The 21,017-nt window shown below is 40.0% G+C and overlaps 1 protein-coding gene across 2 annotated transcripts in view; it reads right to left on the bottom strand.

Moving 5' to 3' along the window:
* The window catches only part of lpp (LIM domain containing preferred translocation partner in lipoma), a 136,655-nt gene that overhangs the window by 29,680 nt on the left and 85,958 nt on the right, over positions 1-21,017 (bottom strand). For both annotated transcript variants that reach the window (XM_062424177.1, XM_062424178.1), the window contains one exon: positions 9,848-9,944. In XM_062424177.1, coding sequence (XP_062280161.1) covers positions 9,848-9,944 — 97 coding nt within the window. The remainder of the gene's footprint in view (positions 1-9,847; positions 9,945-21,017) is intronic.

The raw sequence follows: 21,017 nt of genomic DNA, 5'->3' as shown, positions 1-21,017 counted from the left end.
CCACAATCTCACAAATGACATTTTGCTTCATTAGGATCAAGCTTTGGTCCCCATAAAGATCCACAAAAGGTCCACTCTGGTAGTTCTCTCCTTCAGTATCTCATAGTGACTTTTTCTTTCTTCTTCTCCTTCAAAGTGAAAAGCTGGTCAAGTAACTCCTCATGTGTATTTGTGTCACCAGGGGCGGTGGGTAGAAGGATAAGCATTTTCTTCATTTACTGCTGGCTATTGTGCACCCAACACTGCACACTGGTAAAGTTAAAATAATAAATAACCATTAAAAGCTATTGCATTGGCAGGAGCTTATATATAGGAGAAGAAACAATTGTGCCAGCTTAATGTCTCAATTGGCTCAGCTATATTTATCCATTACTTAGGTGTAAAAAGACAACTGGCCTCTTTTTGTGTCCCTTAGAGTAACAACTAGTACCAGCATACTTTGATGTTACAATGTGTACATGTTGGCAGGTCTGATATGGTAATATATACTAGGGCTGCAACTAAGGATTGTTTTCATTATTGATTCATTTGCTGATTTTAATCTTTTTGTTTATAAAAATGAGAGAAAAAGAATGGAAAGTGCTTATCATAATTTCAAGACATCCAAAATATTCACTTTCCAATTCATATGAGCACTTTTCAATGACTTGATGAATTGTTTAGTGTATAAGATTATAATTATAATTTCAATGGGCCCAATCTGATGTCTTGACATTGCTTTTTTTCATCCATTCAGCAGTCCTAACCCTAAAAATATCCAATTTACAACTATATAAAACACATAAAAGTCAAATATTCTCAAATTTAAGAAACTGGAACTATTAAATGTTTAAATTTGCTTAACAAATGACTTTAAGAATCTATCAATCAACAAAAAACTGCCACTAATGACACATTTAGTTCCAAAGACTACTTCTGCTCTATTTTATGATATTGACATCAAAATGAGTGTAAAAATGTAAAGTTGGATCTTCTTCAGAGAGCCTGTAACTTTTTTCACTCTTACTGTATGATAACAGAGAGAAATGCGGTGTTTTACCAATGCTTCACATCAATAATTTCGCACGTCTGCGTCGGAAGTAAGCATTTTCAATTTTGAGACACTACTTCAATTGACTTCTTGAATAATACAGGACAGCAATTGAAGCAACATCGTATTTACCCCTGTGGAGATGATCCCAAATACTTTCGAACTATTTCAGCTGGGCATAAAGGAATCATGAAAGGCCTCACCGTTCCCCAGCGTCCCTTTGCACGGGGAATGGAACCAGAGTCTTAATATCAAAACTTCAAATAGTTCCTGTATAACCAATGCAATGGTGACGGGGAGGGAGGGGGAGTTCATTTACACTTTACTCACTTTCTTTCCTTTCATTCTTCAACCCTCAGAAGTGTCTCTTCTCTGTTACATCGAAAGTCAAAAGAAGGACTGAAGAGAAAATCTTTTCTTCTTTTCTTTTTTTTTAAAAAAAAGAAGCACATTCCCTGTGAGCTATAGAGGCTTAGAATGGTTAGACAATTTAATTGGATAAAAGGAAAAGATTAAAGAGGCCCTGACTCTGTTCCATAAATAATTGATTTCTAATGTATTTGTAGTGGCAGTGAGACGCTGTTGTTTGGGAATGGGGGATGTTGAGTGGCAGAACGCTTCAGATTTCCCTCAGTCTTTGCCTTCTTTGTTTTTTCACGCCGTGATATTGAAGCAGCATGAAAGGCAGAGAGGGAGCACACTTGCAGCTCAATTTGATCTTACATCGTCAGAAATCAAAGTTCGTGCATGTAAAGAAGGATCGCAAGGAACTTTTTTTCTTTTTTTTCCTTTTTTTTTGTGGGAGACCAAACTTTTCACACTATGTTACTAAAGAATACAATTCTGCTGGTGCAACCCTTGCAAACCCCCCAAAGGCAAAGCCGGCAACTGTAGCTCGTATCCAAAACTAATAAAAGAACCACAAAATCCATTTGGGGACTTCGACTAAAGTTTTCTGCTTGGATTAAAATATATGTTAGAAAACACATTTAAACTGCTGCATGTGTTGCGTTTTAATATTAACAACACAAAATTAGTAAAAAGGATGAACTACAAAATGTGGCTATGACATATTGTCTTTCTTTAATTCACATTTATAAATGGTCCTCAATCTTTCACCTTCCACACGCAGCATTAACTTGTTGTGACAATTTTGAAAGGTAGGACGAAAAGGTACAAAGTTGTGATAATTTCTTCACACTTAATTAAAGGCATAAACAATAGGTCACCGAGTGGTTAACAGCAAAAAAAAGTAGTCTGTCGAACACATTAGGAGTGTGACTGCTAGCTACTGAAACGCCACGGGCCTCAATTTGTGCACTGTTTCATCTCTTTCCCCTCTAGGTTAATCTACTTTGTTGCTTCAGATTGCCCTCTGTGCAGCCTGACAATGCTGTGGCCTTCACTTGCCTTGGGGACGACAAGAGAAGTAGCTGTCATCGCAGCATTTCAATCTCTGAATGCCTCTCTCCTAACCCCTTTGCCTTTAATCTCATTCCCAATGTCAGCAAATAGCAATCTGCAGAACTGCTGCGGCGATGGAGAAGGATGGAGGATAGGCGAGCCTGTGCCACTGAGCATTACCGCTCGGCCTGTCAGGGCCCGCGGCGGCAAGAGCAGAGAGGGACTGAGTGTAGGTTACATGTTTTAGGAGCAGGTTGGCAGGGAGGGGACGCGGAAGGGGTGCCAGGGAGCGAGCAGGGGGCTGGCGAATGGGGTGAAAGGGAGAGCGAAGGCAAGGGGAGGAGGAGGAGGAGGAGGGGGACAGGTGAGCGTGTGTGCGTGTATGCGGTGGATCTGCTGTGCTGTGTGTTTATATGCTGTTTCTCCGTGCGCACCTGTGTGCTTGTAAGTATATCTGCGTATTGCGTGCGTGAGCATGCGGATGTCTACTCATTCCTGAGGTCAAACGCTCACTCACAAATGAAATCTAGCAACATGATTGCCCGGAAGCCTCAGCTGGGCTCGCACGGCAGCTGATCTTGCAAGCCTCAGTGGAGCTGTCTCAACGAGGCAGGATAGCAAGCACCAAGCCTGTTGGGGGGGAGAGAGATGGAAGGGGAGGAGGGGGGGAGTAGGGGAAGGGAAAAGGGGAAAAAAAGGGAGGTGGGTGGGTGGAGGGTGAGAGGCGGAGGGTGGTCACCTCATGTGAACCGCTGCAAAAAAGCGGACTAATGTCGCCGCGAAGAGAAGCCCAACGCCGGCACGCTGCATCAGCTGGAGACTAGAAAGCAGCACTGAGAGGTCAGCGGCAGTGCTGGGACGAGATAATGGGTAAAAAAAAAAAAAAAAAAGGGATGGAGATCCTATAAACTAGGCTGAAAAACTACTTGGTGTGATGTGAAACTGCCCTCTCTGCTCAAAAACGGTAACAAATATAATCAAGTGCTGCAAACACAGCAAGATGATGACGCAGCAGAAAAAATGCTGTGATGCCATTCATAAAAGAACAGAATTAGAGACGTCTGTGAAGCTACACTAACACTAACAGGTGCAGGTTTTTGTAGAATTTGTTCAAACTGACATATTTGTAGATTAACAATCAAATAATCAAATAATATAACAGTTTAAGAGAAAAAAAAGCATCTTTAGAGTAAAATCTGCAGCCTCACACAGACGCATATACCGTATTTTTGTTCTAAAAGGCAGCTATGATGGATCATCCTTGGGTATTGTGTTGTATAATCTAGTCTTTCGCAGTCATACACTATAATCCACTGTAGGTGGTACAGTGATGCACGGGCTTAAGACGAGTTGCCATGTCACCAGACTGCTTCATACGATGCCCCCTGCACCCCCCACCCCCCACCCCCCTGCCCCTGGGTGGTCGATGACCTCCTTCCAGCAGCATTATGCTCCTCTGTCTCATAATGTTTGCTGCCACATACATATACACACACGCAGCAGAATGTAGCATAACAAAGAGGCAACGCTGCGATTGGAGGGGAAATCCTCTCCAAACTAAAAGGGCCTATGAGGAGATTACAGTGGGAAAAAAGGGAGCAGATGTCTCACTGTACTGTAGGTAAAACTGAATCACCGTTATTCTACTGCTTTCTTTATATTCGCCTCAAAAGTGGAATTAATTACATGGATTTATTATATATTCTTTTTATTTTGGAAAATGCTGTATTATAATAATCATTATTATTTACTATTAAATGACTTAAATAGTTAGATAAACATTTATTTTATACTTGATTGATTCACTTTTCCATCCTGGTTGATTTGCAGACACCCGTGACTCCTTTGCCAAAATAAAAAATGATTTTCTGACCCCAAAAAAAGCAAACCAAAATGTGTATGTTTAAGGTGTTTTTTAGATGCATTTTTCTGCATTTCACCAGATAAAAGCTTTGACTTTGAGGTATCAGCAGTAGGAGATGTTGGGTTAGCATTAGCAGTAACTTATCTGTGTATAAACCTAAAAACAGTAACACTGAATTACATGTGTGCATCGTTTCCTGTTAATCCCTGGTGTGCGTGAAGCCAGTCTGCTTTTTAAGTATGAAGGCATCTATAAATTGAAAGGTGTTATTATACTGTATTGTACCTGCATGTTTACTTGAGTTTCCTCTCTATACAAGCTATAATTAAACGCACACCTTCATAGACTAAATGGAAGCAGTTATGTGTTATCAGTAGAGATGATTGGCCAAAGGCATTCGGAGACTGTGGAGGTGGGGCACGGTGGGAGGGAGAGGGGTTGGGGAGGGTGCGTCTTTCAAGGCAGCAAGAAAGGTTTTTTACTCTGACACACACATCCCACTTGTTATGACATGTAGAGGCACATCTAAAAGCAAACTCCTAAGAGGTTGCTGAGGGCGACCTCAGTTATATGCAAATCAATTCCACCAGAGTATCTTAGACAATGCACAAAGCTGTCTAAACTGGAAGCCTATTAATACATTAAGTTGTGATGTTTCAATGTGTTATAAAGAAACACAGACAGGCTCCGCAAGAGTGCACTGTGTGAACCTAAACTTTTTCTGACCCAATTACCTTAGCTGATCCGTTCTGACTCCTCTGGCCTGTACTGTTACTGGAGCTACACTGCCATTTGTACAGTATCTCTTCCAAGATTCCTCATGAACATTTCATGTGAGGTGTCTTATAAATTATGAGCGCTCTTCCAGCTGACATTATGAGGAAAAGTGGCAAAGCCTGCCTTTTCTTCTCCAGCTCTTATCACGAAACAAAGGCTGGCTCAAACCAAGAGAAAAGGCTTTCCCGACAGCTCCGAGTCCTGTGTTCAGTACAGTATGCCCATATGAATCACTCAGCTAATTTCCAATGACTATCTCTCTATCGTCTGATAACAACATTACAAAAACATTTATGCCGCTGCTCAAAACTCTGGCTGGAAAATCACTGTATAAATATTGATTGGATATTAAAATTTTACATCTTTCTTAATTCTATACGGTGAAAATCTGAAAGTCGGGGGGGACGGGTGGTGTGGAGGAACTCTCAACTTGTCATTTTGGGTTTTTAAAGGAAAAAAACAGAGGGGAAGATTCTCCGAGGCAGAACGAACTACACTGCATAAGTATCATCATCACTAATTGTAAATAATGCAGAGCATCCCCATCCTTTCAATTATTCAGCTTTATGTCCTGGTTTTGGTTGACAGAAATGTAGTGATGACAAAATATTGTAAGTTCTTCTGATGCACAAATGCCAAGGCATCTGTACTGCAAGCTGAGTAGCTGTGTCTTATTAGATTTCCACAAACACAGTACACCTACGCACAACCTAAGTGGATTAAATATGACGGATGATGACATTTGGAGAAAAGGCTCTTTCAGATTACTCAAATCTAATCTGGAACTCTAAATCAGGACTAATCAGTTGCTTTTCAAAGAAGCTTCAATCATAGGGAGAATTTCTGGCTCGCAAACTGGGTTTCTCGCAAAGAAAAGCCGTTCTTTTATAGTGCTTCACTTTCAGGTTTTTTTTTTTTTTTTTTTTTTTACAGTTTTGAGGAGCGTTTGCATTTGAGAGCGGTTGCTTTTTATGTGCCTATTTTGCCACAGAAAACTCCTCAAAGACTTGGCCAGTGTAATTGGTGGACTGCGGTTGTTGTAAAAGAGCATAATAAGCTTGTGCAATTTCTAAGCTCCGGACGGAGCTCCAATTGAGTCTTATAGAAAAGTTTCCTCTGACATCATAGAGCCCAGAGTGTAACGTTAATTCAATTCAATTAACCCCCTCTGGACCAATGAAAACTCACTATAGCTGTTTCAGATTAGAAGCTCATCAAAGACATTAGTGACACCAATAAAACTTTGCTATAGGAAGACAATGATTCAGTCCAGTAGCGCGCTAGAGATCGCAGCCCCACTTTGATTAATCTTGTTAATTACTAGCCTTAGGGTTTCAACAACTGCTAGCCCTCTTCCCCCCTGTACCGCGCCAAAAAAGAAGAGGCTCATGCGCCATCAGATTCTTTGTAATTACAAAAGTCTCACGCTCTGGGACCGCTTCTCCCACAGCCCTGGATATACAGTGAGGAACATGTCGGACTAAAGTCAATTTTAACATTACTGTGGTGACTATATGTACATTATTCAGCAGGGGGGGGGTAGAGGGAGGGGGGCTCTGTGGATTTGCAGAGTGGCGTGTGCCTGCGCTTGAACTCTCTCCTAATGAGTCCCTGCAGTCACCTCAGACGTAGACTCCTGCCCTGCTCGTCCCTTTTTCCTTTCTCTCGGTCGCCCCCGTGAAACAGCCAGCCGCTGTCAACTGAGGACGCACACACGCCATCTATCTCGTTAACTTGTTCTGGCTACCACAGCTCACATATGACCCGTTTGACCTATTTCTCAACTCACATGACATGTCCTTATTTCCCCAGCCTTCAGCCTTATGGTTGGTAAATATAGAACACAACTGCAACGTGTGGTAATGCAATCCTCAAAGTTCACGCCAGGTCTGCATCACGTACACATTCAGCCAAAAAATTAGGCCAACAAGGCTTTGAGGGCCATTCCTCTATAAAAATGACTACTCTATGCTTAAGCCAGCGGATCTATTTGACCTACGTCTAATGTGAACCAATTAAGGTCTTTACATCAGTGCGTACCAACGTGAAGCTGAATATCCCTTAATACCAGTTAAATACATGTCCCTGTAGCTATAATACACCTACACATGCTATCATGGTGTGCTGTGTGATTATGTGCTGATATAAAGCCTGTTCGGGAGTCCCATTGAATGTATTGAGTGAGGTATCTAATGGGCATGGGAACTAATTCCAGGGCAAAGGGGATTAAAGGCTAGAGAAGAGAGAGCAGCAGAGGGATGGCACTCACTGGCAGAAGAGGGTATAGAGGGCGGAAAAATAGAAATGAAACATAAATGCACAGAATCCTTGTCTTTTGAGTGCCATTTTGTGAAATAGTATTAAAATTGGCATTTTGTTTAATCCCGGCAGTCATTTTTTTATTTTTTCGAACGAGAACAAATTTAAATAACCAATGTTTCAGGAGGAAAAATGGGAGAAATATTGTGAAATACATTGACAATCACACAAGATAGAGTTTTTATCAAAATCAAGATGTTTCATCTGTCCAAAGCCTTTACATCTCATTTTCATTATACCCTGAGCAAGAGCTATGCCTTATCCTTTGATCACACTGATATAGTTATAAGACTCTACCTTGAGGACTGCTTCTCAGACTGGCAGAAATGCTGCTCCGTCTACACTATAAAAATCAATGGATAACAAGAATATTGTGTTAGGTTTGCCGGTATCGTACACACCTGCACTCTACTCCACAGCCTCAAGCCATTTTCCAAAAACATTGTTCTTGTGATACAAATCTAACTTTGTGGGTCACTGGGTGGGCTAATCTAGGAAACCATATGCCAGTTTTATTCTATTAACCCACTATCCCACATTGGATTTTTTATTCAGTGATTATCACCATAAATGCTGCCAGAAGTTTACTTTTATTTTGGACAGATATCTCAACACTAAATGTGATCCATGTTTGCTCATCCCCCCTCCCCCCCCCCCCTCCTTATAGCGTCATAAAATATCACTCTGAAAAGTGACGAAAGGAGTGTTCCTAATGAGATCAGACTGCCTGGGTTAATGTTGACAGAGCTGCTTTTGCAGTGATTCAAAAAACGATACTCTGTGTGTGTGTGTGTGTGTGTGTGTGTGTGTGTGTGTGTGTGTGTGTGTGTGTGTGTGTGTGTGTGTGTGTGTGTGTGTGTGTGTGTGCGTGTGTGTGTGTGTGTGTGTGTGTGCGCTTGCGTCTGCAAAGCTATTAGTCTTACATGTGAGTCATGGGCTAATTTTAGCCACTTTGCTACTCTCACCTACAAATGTTACATTGTGAAGTGACTGTTGTTGTGTCAGAGGCAGTTACATCAGAGGATATGAGGCCATTTATAGCATGGATAGTTATATTTTGTTTTGGTGGACTCAGCTCTGCACTCAAATGAAGCAAAGCACCAGCAAACAATTCAGGGAGCATATTAATTACCCCTTAGTGAAATACAGAGTAGACATGTATGACTATGATATGTGATACACAACATGTACATGCAGGAGAATCAAATCAATCAATCAATAAAAAATAAAAAAAATCAATTAGACAGACAGTAACATGTAACAAAGCAGCCGGGTATTATGAGCTAGTGAGAGACTTCATGACCATGATTACAGAGTCAGCTGATATTAGTGGTGTATGTGACATCAGTGCATCGTACATGTATTTACTTTCAAAAAAGTCTACACTTTTATATATATATATATATATATATATATATATATATATATATATATATATATATATATATATATATATATATATATATATTGTTTTTGTCCTGTATGTTGGATTAATCATCTTTTGGTCTTTTTGGTTATTTGAGTTTGCTTTACTCATTATTGTGACTTAACTAGGAAGAGAGGATGTTAATATGCCCACAATATATTCTGCTCATATGAAAAAATTGACACTATCTGTTCATTTGGTCCGGTATCTAGCATGTTTTGGCTACTGAAGCTCTGTGGCAAGTTAGCTAAACAAGTGGTGGTGAGAGTAGAGCTATAATGTCATAAAGATAAACTATTTATTTGTAGGCTCACAGAGGGATTAAAACCTACATTTTTTTCTCAATTTAATTCACTGTAATTAACATTTTTACTCACTAACTAAAGAAATATCTTAATGACTGTATGCTTTACTAGTTGTAAGAAACTGGTTGTTGTAGCAACAACAGTGTAGCTAAAAGAAATGTAGCGCTATCCTTTATTAAAAACATTTGAGAAAATTAAGTAAGCATGAAGAGAAAAGTAATATTCAAGAAGGGTAATGCAATTAGATACTACCCACTTTTTGTAGCCTTCTTATATAAAGCCCTTCGCACCTAGCAGCAAACAGAATCCATGCTAACATGCTAATACTAACTAATGCTAAAGCACCAGATGTATAAAATTAGCTGACTTGCTCCATAACCTCCAAACCTTAACCTTAAAATTATAACATAAAATGATAACAATTATAACAACAGGAGGAGCTTATGTTCTGTCAACTTGTTGTTGATATTATTCAAATAAACATACAGTAAGGTGTCCTTGTAGTAGTTAAAGTTTAGAGGCTTTTTATGCAGGAGGCATTTTTACTTGTTAATGCAGAAAAGCACAGGTGTTACTTATAACATGGATGACTCAGCTCTATTCAAGTCTCCCACTACAATCCTATGACCCTGAAGCAGCCATCATTCATTTTACACTGTGCTTTTGTGAAAATGTAAAAATGTCTGCTGTTAACTAAATGGGAGTGAGATGAGCTATCTTACCAAAATACTCCTCAGATGGAGGGTTGTCCATGTCAAACAACATCTTTTTGGTCAGGCGTTCCAGCTCGTCTTCAGGGTGGGCCATGGGAGCACTGCCCTGAGGAGCAGAAAAAGAACAAAGTTATAATTCACAGGGCTGACCGAGGCAATCAAGAGCACTTCATCAGCTCCTTACTTTCATTTCCATCTCGCTGATAAATATCACCGGTGGTCTATCTGCGAAACAAACGCTGCTTAAAATTAAAGGAGCAAACTCGAGAACGTTTTAACAAGATATGTCCAGCTTCAACTTAAAGATTCACAAAAACCTGACTTCAATAAATCAGGAGGAAGCGCTGTCTTAAGGTCAAACAAAACACATTGAGTGTAATTAACATGCCGGGCGTAGCCTCCAGTCCGCCTTTCCCCTCTGAGATATCTGACCCTGGCTCAGGCCCCAGTGGTGCACAACCCCAGAAGGTTGTGCATATCCTTCAGTGGAATACAAGTATGTGAAAAAAACGGTGACCCTGACTAATCCTTGTATTTGGAAAATAATGATAACAGAAGGAAAAGAGGATGCAAACATTACAAGAAAGGTTTTCTAGCTGTGTCGAGGCCTAATCTGTGAGAGATTTTAGAAGGATGACATAACTCTCTGAAGATGCCACTTCCTTCCTTTCCTTGTGAGCCTGCCCTCCCTCTTATCATGCAGTCTCTGACATCTGCCTGCTGTGTGTCTGTATGGGGCTGACGTGTTGCGCCTGACATTTTCTGCCAATCATCCACAGAGCCACAGAATATAGCTCCCCCTCCTCCCTCCCTGGCTCAGGGAGCATTCCCATCACAGGTGTGTGTGTCCTTTGCAGACACTCTGGAGGCCTGAACTTGACTCTGTTCGTGCTGCATGGCCGAGCTTTTTCAGAATCGGTGACACTAGCCTGACCTTCCCTAGATCTGGGGGCCGGCTGGATCTTTACAGTAGATTTGATTTTCAATATTGTAACACGAGTGGAGATCTGAGCTGACCTTTGAGGTGTTTCCAAATTGCGACATTTGGGAGCTCGGTGAATGTTAGCAGCCAGGCTGGTTTTGTCCTAATTTATCCATGGTTTACTGTGACACATGAAGGAATCAGATTCGTCAATAGCAGATTGAGTGATGAAATGTGTTGGTATTCAGAATGAAAGAGTAATTACGGATTGTGTCAAACAACTCTTCTGGTATTATTGATGGCTACATTTGTATGCACTTCATTTCTCATTTATTTGACTCATTGTATGTGTCAGTCATGGTTTCAAGAGTATATATATATGAAGTGTCAATTTAACAATACATCAAAGGGGGTGTTGTAAAGGTACAGCTGGTCTACTGAGTTTATTTCTCAAGACGGTGAGAAATGCTGAGCTGTGCTTACTGTCCACGATGTATCAATGAGTGTCTAGAACTTTACGATGCATGACTTTAGCTCGGTACGGCCCGGCTCAGGATGCAGCAGGATGATAATGGAAGCCCAAACAGTAGGCCTCATTAACTCTGAGGGATCGACACATTCGACATACAAATCTTTCTGCCATGCCGGAGCGCTCTGTACAGAGCGGCTGGGCCTGAGCTCTTGGATTCCTTGGCACCTTGCGCCTCCGCAGCCAGTCAACCATAACGGCATGATCACAGGATTAGAAAGAGATGAAAGGAACATTCCTCAGTGGTTGGATACTCCTCTATTGTCACCTCAAATTAAATGACTTTTTAAAAATAATACACAATGGGTCAATGGAGGTATACAGTACGTGGAGTGAGTTGAACTGTAATACAACAACCTTCACAAAAAGAATATATAATAAGTCTGTACAATATCCTCAAAGAAATGCTCTCGTTGTCAACACTCTGCTCATTATGCCTGTGTTGTTAGTTTGAGACAGTGAAGAGGACGATTTAACACTGTTAATCTTAGCTCCACATCAAAAGCACATTGGAGAGGGAACGAAATGCTGCTATTACCAGAAACAGACTTTTGAGTTTAAGCTTCATTTATACCTTATCCACTCTTTGACACCCCGCAGCAATGCACTGCCAGAGAGTTTAAAGCACCTTGTTAGGGAGTCTTTTGTGACAGCACGGAATAATTTTTCACTTGAATAAGAGAAAGAAATTGCTTCCCTGCATGCTTTATGATTGCTTTGCAGTTCCTCTTCAGCTTTTCAGAGGCAACAATAGAAACCATACAGCAGCTATACGTGCTGCAGACGTGATTTTTCAGTTATGTCTGGCTCAATTCAGTAAATTGTTTGCCAACGCCCTCAGGACACCCAGCCGCAGTTTCATTGAAGTTAGTGCTCAAATTCAGTGGCGACTGGGTTAACAGCTGCACCTTTTTCCCCCACTGTTTTCCCAGTATGTCGAGGCTTATACTTTCAGGTCATCTGCCATCTGCTTTTTAATGGCAAAAAGCCTATCAGTTGTAATACCCCTGAAAGACATCCTGGTGGACCATCAAATGCCGAGCTCATGACAAATGATTTTCAGGGCGTTGTTAAATGCAGGACCACTTAAAAATCAACAAACAACAATAGCATCTGTAAGTGACCACTGTTGCGTGCTATCTTATACAGCATGACAGTGAAAGGTGAGCTGACAAAGCGCAGAGTCTGGGAGCCGATCATTGCCCGACTGCCACATCTATGAGTAAAGCTACATGTGCCACCCACTGTGGAATTGGCATTGTGTCAGAACTGATTAAGTGAGGAGTGGAGGGGGGATGGTGGAGGTTCGGTACATGCTCTCACCTGATGCCCTGACAGCACAACGTCCCGCTAAGAACCAAACCTCAGGCTCTGTCTTTCCTGCTTCCACCGCGGTGATAGAGAGTGAACGGGAAAGACAACTGTTCTCAGGGCATCAGATCTACACCTTTGTTAGTGGAGGTGGAACAAAGGAGTGCTGGTGAACATGTAACACGAACCATTTACATATCATCACCTGCTACTGTACAGAACAAAGGGAACTTACTGATCTGTAGGATAAATAATGGCACTGTGACACATGGGCCAACTCTGCTTGACACAATAATGATGTAAAATAACTTGAGGAACATGCAAATAGTTAATAATTTAATTTAACTAAGAGGTGAGTATCTAGATAATTGTTGTTTGTCCACTTATTTGGTAAACTAAATTTACTAAAGAGTGGAAATTTAAATGTCCTTATTTTTCGGGAGTCATAGCGCCCCCTACATTTTGGTTCCGACTGACAGTGTTGGTAATTTGATTAGTGTGCGTCACCGTGGGCGGGTGATAAAAATAGTTTATTATATCTCTTCAATAGCCACCCAGGCAGTTAACCAGCTGTGGGCGGATGCTGAGTCATTTCTTAATCCCATGTATAATTTTAGCATTCCCTATGTTACTAGGTGTCGTAATTTAAATTGAGTAGTTACATACTGACGCTGAGGCTACAGGACTATCACTCACTTTGAGTTTTCGTAAAACAGAAATAGCTAACAGTTGCTAGAACCCCACTTTTGCATAATGTGGAACAAACAACGAGTGCACAAGAGTTGATGACTATTAGAAAGTTAGGTAATCTATGAGCTAGCTAGCCGTCCTTGTGATCTTCTTGTTCACGAATGAAACACGAATTTGGCAGCTTGATGGATCCTTCCAAATGCTGAATCTCATAATGATGGATTAAATCATTAAAAATGGTATATAACCAACAGTATGTGGGGAAAGCAGGTTGCGCGTCATGATTCATAGGATATACGGGGGTTATATACGGGGGCTGTATCGCAATGTTGAGGTTGGTCGTGGTTTACTGACATTTGAGACAATTGTACTGAAATGTCAGTCATCACAGTCATTGAAAAGGCTAACCCACAGAATTCAAGCTTAGACACCGTTTCTACAAATATGGTCAACATTTGCTACATCCTCCTTTATAATACTGACAAATATGCACAACAGCCACAGCTTTGTTGTACTTAATATTTCCTAAAACAAAAGTGAAAAGAGTTTCAGTTCGACTTTAAATCAACTTTTGAGGAATCATGAGCTGTATCCTCATATTTAGGCCACTACTTTTTTTTTTTTTTTGCACAGTTCAAAAGCAATGTGCAAAGACAATGAGACTGAGAGCAACTGCACAAACCACTGAGCTGAAACTGATAACCAGAAGGGGGGAAAGTATGAACGCTTGTAGAAAGAGCCCAATGAAAGACAACCGCTACAACAATACTAATCTGTGTCTCTAAACCTGCAGTCATCTATCAGCAGTGTGTTGCTTCTTGTTTTAGCCCCCCCCCACCCTTAAATTCAATATCGCACCTTAAACCAAAAAGCAATTGTCTCCTCTTTTGCGAAAGCTTAACACTTCCCGCACGATCAGCACAAACTGAAGAAAGACATAATCACTCGCAGACATATTTATCCACAGATTAAATGATGATGGACTTTACAATACAAATGCTCTTTAGTGTCAATGGAGCTGAAGCTTTAACACGGGCTTTTAAAAAGAGCAGCTTTAAACAGCTCACAATCTGACATCCTGGCTTTTTTGTCTCTCGAACTCACAATGGTATTATCTGAAATGGACACAGAGCCTTTGAAAGGGAAAGGGCTTATTAAAATAATAGTAATAATGACAACAACAACAACAGCAAATGGACCGTTCGAATTCGTTAGGGTTCAAGAGGGATTGAATTTTTTTTATTGGATTGGAATATCTAAAAAAACCCCCAAAAAAACCATTTGTTATTGCAACACTAAATGAGTGATTACAGCAGCTTAGGCGACTCTGTTTCACCAAAACAATGAAAGGATTGCTGGATCAGTCACACTATCCTTTCAGTGAGTTAGTGTGTGCATGCGTGTGTGTGTTTGTGAGTGTTTTGAGGAGGGGGGCTATGTCGTGTGTCTAGAACCAAACATATGGGTTAAACACGCTTTTTTTTAAATTAAAAAAAAAAAAGTATGTATTAAGAGCCATCAATTTATAGTGGACGGCTTTATTTGATTCCATACCGCAGTGATTCATTCTCTCAAGTGGCTTTGAAAGCCAAGAGATTGTTTGTGTCACAGTGACACAGCGCTGCTCTTTAGTGGAAACCTTTGAGAGCACATCATTACTGGGATTCATTCATACGACAGAGCAGACGGAATTTAGAGTTTTGCCCGTGATAATTCAAAGGACGGCTGTTTTGATTACACAGGTGATGATGTCAAGATGCCACTCACAGCAGCACAAGTATGCGGCGGGTATTCCACTCTCAATCAAAGTGGCTTTTCTGGACAAAATATCATATTTGTGGGGAAAGTTGCTTTGTCATTTTTTCTTCTCTGCCAGCTGCATGTTTAATTTAGGAATGTGTTAAATACCTAAAAGGAATCACATGTTCGTGGCTTTATGTAATCCAGTTGATGAATTTGCTGCTTTGCGATGTTAAACAGGTTATGAGTAATCTGTAATGCATTGCACTTTGAGAAGAACCAACGCGAGCGCTGCAAATTAAGCTCAAGGCCACCTTCTGAGGAGGTGCAGATAAAGTATACATTCTCTCCAAACAAAATAGGTCATGCTGTTTCAGCTCCAATTAAATGCTGAGAAAAAAAATAACAGTCAACTGTAGAGCAGCTGTGTACAGAGCAGCCGACGATAATTAAAAATTAACCAATGCCATAATTGACATTATCCACAGCCATTCAAATCTTTCGGTGTAAACTTAATTCATATAAAGGGATGAATTCCAGAGTGTTCGCAGACATGTAATGTATGTAGAGGGGCCTTTCAATGTTTGTAAGATTGTGTGTGTGTGTGTGTGTGTGTGTGTGTGTGTGTGTGTGTGTGTGTGTGTGTGTGTGTGTGTGTGTGTGTGTGTGTGTGTTTGTGTGTGTGTGTGTGTGTGTGTGTGTGTAAAAACTAGGTCATCTGTTCGGAACTGACACATCCCCCTGCAAACAGATATTTGAAAATCTGAGTGTAGAGAGGGGTGCCACAAGCAATCTGAAAACTACAACAACAACAACGACGACAACAATTGACTGCACAAATTGTTGGGATGGAGATAAAACTTATTTGGCATTTCTTTGTGTACCATTACAAACCTGTGACTATAGCAAACACCATATTACACAGGATGCAGGTTTCCCTGGTTTGGGTGAGAGCTCAAAGAGGTTCCCTGCTGTTTCCTCATGTGGTAGAATGGATCTATATTTAAACATACGCGGTGGACATAATAGAGATTTGTACAGGTCATGTCTTCAAATCAATGTATTGGCAACCTGCACTTCCCTTTTGTAATACACAGGGTTGTCGATCTCCTGTGTAATTTTGCCTGCAAAGCAAACCATGATGTATCATTCTCCTTCCCATCTAAACAACTACATGGTTTATGTGAATGACACCCTGAAGGATACCACTTGACCAGACACTACCGCTAAAATGCTGGAGCCTACTGTTCTCAAAGCCTCACCCAGTGAGGGACGCTTCCTTGATGAGAAAAAATGTTTCGAAAGTGCACACGTTTCATGGACTTGGAGCCATGGGCGGATAAGAGTCCTTTTGTGGACAGAATAGGATGTTAAGAGGGCTGAGTGGAATCCAGAAAAAACACTCCAAAAACAGAGAAAACTTGTTTGTGTGCAGAGAGGTGTTGAAACTGACAGGAGATCATGTCCATAAAGAGCCAGCAGGGGCCACTGTTTCTGCACATGGCTGCCTTGTTTCTGACTGATCAGAGACAAGCCTGTACCTTTATATCAATTGTACTTAGTGGGCAAAAATGCTTGGATCAATACATTAGCACAATCAAATGATGTCACTCAATGTTTTTTTCATTACCAAAGTAAACTTCTTTAATTAATCCTCACATAACTCTTGAGCTTTTTCTATACACTACCAAACACATATTCGAAAATCAATGGATTCAAATATGTTAACTATACTGCTGAAATACAGGTACTGTCTCAATGAAGTTGTTAAAGTGAATGTGGGGCATTCAGGAGGCGATCTATCCAGCTGTCACCCAGCATGTCACAGTACCATAAACTAACCAGACTAAAGCAGCAGAATAATCTCAGTACTGCAGCATACATCTGCATGTCTTCATTTGAAGCTGGTGAGGAGAGGCTTGAAAACAAGAAAATAAACCAACTGCTCAGACATTTTAGACTGCCAGGGCTCACTGAACAGCAATGACAGGTATCGATTCAGGCAGTTATTTACCAGCCGTGGTGTTCGTCTCAGAGGGGCCACAGGAGAGGAGGGTGGCAGGGCCTATTATTTATGAGCAATTACGTGACAAACACTTCTGATCTACGGAGGGTTACCACTGACCAAATGAACTGGCCAATCAACCCTTTCTTTTTCTCAGTGAGACCGAACGAGTTAATGTGCAAAAAATGAGTTCTGACCTAGTCTTCATTTCAGGTTAAATCAGTTAAATTTATAAGATATTGTTTGGGTTTAGCTCTACATATTGAAACTTTAGATTTGGTTTATTTTATTTTATTTGCTCAAGTTCACGTTAAATAAAGAATTCTGGGAATTCTTCTAATTCTTCTGCTGTTACCTAGGAGAAATACCTGCTTTTTTAAGCCCAGCTGTGCGGTTAAACATTGTTAAGTGAAGTGCAAAGTCTGTTAAATGACACCAAACAACTGAAAATGGACCTATGCATTAGTAAGGATTTAAATAAGTTATTGGAATCTCTTTATATCGGCCTCATATGCCACTCCAGAGAGGTAGAGGAACAACATACTAGCATTATGATGGATGCTCTCCAGAAACTACTCACACATTTTAAAACATTGTAACACTGAGAGGAAATGCTGAAATACTGAGGTTCAGACAATTCTGCCTGGATGGCAGCAAGTTTTTTCCATCATAAAGTGGACGTTAGTGGAAGACTAGCGACTATTTTGTGGAAGTCTGTGTCGAGGACTTATTATTCTACTATTAACGAGAGGAATAAATATGAAATAATAACATTAGAAAATGTTTCACACAGCAGATATTTTGACTTGTTATAGCAGGGAAGTTGTGTCATTTAGCTGTCTCAGGAAACCATACCAGCGAGCATATGTAATAGTCTTGATACTGGAAGAGCCTAATTAATGTTAATTGCTGCACCTGTGCTTTTGCAACTCTGTGGGACCACTGGGAGAAAGGCCTACGGTATAATTCAGCACATATGATTCAAGCCAATAAGATATTCTAAATTGAAAAAAGCGTGAAATTTAAAGTCCCCCTCCCTCCACTGAAAAAATCTGTTTTACTTCATTGTTAATTCAGTTGGATGTTTATATAGTAACTAAATGTGGCACATTATCGCCACTAAATATCAGTGGAATAGCCTAAAGCAATTGGCAAGAACATGTGTCGTGAAATACAAACAAAACAAAACAGGAGTCTACTCATTAATATTCATAGCACTACAGGTAAAAAAGTGTACCTTTTATTTTCTAGCTGTTATAACTACAGTAACTACATTGTGTAATCTGTACTTCTCATCAATGATAATGAATAATTAAAAATCTAAATGTATTAGTAATCCTTTTATTAATTAAAACAGCCTTAAAACTGGCTTTACAACAAAAATCTTTCTATTAATCCCCTCCAAATAAGGTCCTATCTGCTCTATCCTAGTGACTTTTGCATCTTCTAATGACTAATACACACTCTGACTTTTTGACCATATATATAATAACAATAAATTAATCAGAAGAACAAATTATTTCCTCATTTGCCAAGGCTAATTACAAAAGATCATAGCTTTGACCATTAGTCACTTCTAATGCCCGTGTTACCCTTAATGGGCTTAATTCCTTTTTGTTGTTGCTTGAAGCTATATTTGCATTTGAGATTTGTTACAGCCCAGGGAGTCTGCTTTAAGCCTGGAAGCAACCACTGGAGGGAAGCTTTCTGACGCGTTGGCTTGAGAAAGTGAAACTTAAGGAGATCCACTTTCCCATCACTGACCTCAAGGATAAGGTCTTGTGAAATGACCTTTGGTCTGAGAAGCATTCAGCGACCAGATCATGTGTGGACCACCACCAAACACCGTGTTACTCAACGTCATGGTGGTAAGCACAGCAGTAATTATATACACCAACTTGTGCGTGTGCAAAGCAAGAGTAAACCAACTGATCCCCGTCACATAGCCTGATCTGCCCTGGTGTTGATAATGACTTATGATGATACTGCAGTTCACACACCAGACGAGAACGTGTGCTACATGATTACAAGGTATACAATGGGTCACTACACAACTGATACGTGTTAATATATCTAATATTCCAAATTGACCGGAGGAGGGAGGGTGAGTGGCTTTTTCTGTAATGATAGGTTGTCTACATGGCTAATGATGTTAATTCTATTTTTGATCTCAATATGTAACTGCCTACATGATTTTAAAAACAGTGTTTTCATTTAAGTAATTGCAATGCATTAGGCCTTACTCTATTACCTGTAATCCTCCATGTAAACGTATAATGAAATGATGTTCATACTGAGTTATAAACAGCACTTTAGGCTCCCTCTCTAATGTCTTACACCTTACAGATTATGTTACAGCTCCCCAAATTTCCTCCCAACTGACTACTGATAATTTGATACCCAACATTCAGATCATAACCCATTTTCAAATCATCACTAACAAATTGTCATGCACATCCACACCCGATCCCTGTTGCAGCTCTCAGTTAGAGACATATATATTATTAATTTTTTTATGTGTTCAGAAAGTGGTGTCCTGTTTGCTGTTTTTAAAAGAGGAATTGACTTCTGTGGAATTCACTACTTGGAAAATGTTTTTTTTTTTTTTTTAAATGCTGCACCACTAATATAACATATAAAATATAACAATATGTTTTTTGAAAGTGTTGGAATCCTGGCAGGTTACTTTTACATTTGTGTAACAACTTTTGTTGTCTACTTTGGCATGAAACTATAACTAAATGGGAAATGTCTGTTTTATTGACAATGTTCACAGGACTTTAAGACATCATGTACAGTTTTTACCACCAATAGCACAATGTTTTTTTGTGGGTCTGGTTACAGTATGTTCTGCTATTCTCTGATCTGCATGTGGCTGTAATGCATCCAGTGCACAGAAAAAGAAGACTGGTATCTAGGTAACATGGTTGGAAACAGCGCAGGTTTCAACATTTCAGAATGAGTCGTCTTTGTAGACGTTTTACGGGAAGCTGAACAAGTACAGAAGTTCATCAGGCCTCAAGCGTGCACACAGCGAGTTGGTGAGCTAGACTAAATGTAAACAGAAACTTCAGAAAACTCCACAGGGTACCTTAACTCCAAGCATGTAATGTATTCAACTTCCCATGTCAGAAATGTGACCTGATCAGTTGCATTTGAAGGCGGCACAAGTTATGTATCCTGTTTAATTTCCTACATAAAAACATAAACGGTAATCTGATCAATGACATACAAGGCCAATATTTGCTATGTGTTATGCTAATGTGAGTTATTAATGCAGAGATATTTGCTTCACTCAAGCCAGCAGTTCACAAATAAAATGAAATGAATCCTAAATTGTAAAGTGACTGTTATTTGAGGTTTTATGTATAACACTGGTTTCTTGAACAGTATGAGATGAAAGAAAGTAACTGTTGAAAGGGCAGAGCAGCTCACAGGTGTAAGTGGAGTATTAATACTTAGATATGAGTGGGTGTGCTTTTTCACAATCGTGACTCATTCTGTTTTTAATTGTGCTGTAAAGACAATATCACTGTCTGAGAAACTACATGGAATACCTTCTAATTAAATTTCTAGCTCCATTTACTTATACCTTTCAGCAAAATCGATGCAGCATGCAATAACACACATACGCACACTGACACACAAACAAAAGCTCATTTCAGTGGTGTCATTTTTGTGAAAGCTCCACCGTACATTAATTTGGAACAAACTGCAACACAGAAATAGAACTCATGATTTTGGCCTTTAAACAAGGTGACATTTGAATAGCAAATAAACAAATGTGTTGATGTACTGTACATGATGAGAATTTAAGGCTGTTTTTCTAGGGTGGAGTTAACTCTTTATGGTTTGGTAAAAATAGAAAGCAGCTTTAAAGAAATTCCAAAGGAACATTTGTTCCCTTTTCGTGTAGCCTGGGGGAAATTCTGTTGATTGTTTACTTGTACAGTTTGCACAGACAAACAAAAAAATATATGTG

The sequence above is a fragment of the Scomber scombrus genome, chromosome 8 (genome assembly GCF_963691925.1).
Source record: "Scomber scombrus chromosome 8, fScoSco1.1, whole genome shotgun sequence".
In the NCBI taxonomy this organism is placed as follows: domain Eukaryota; kingdom Metazoa; phylum Chordata; class Actinopteri; order Scombriformes; family Scombridae; genus Scomber; species Scomber scombrus.
Note: the sequence above shows the minus strand (reverse complement) of the source record. Positions and strands in the feature narration are given on the sequence as shown.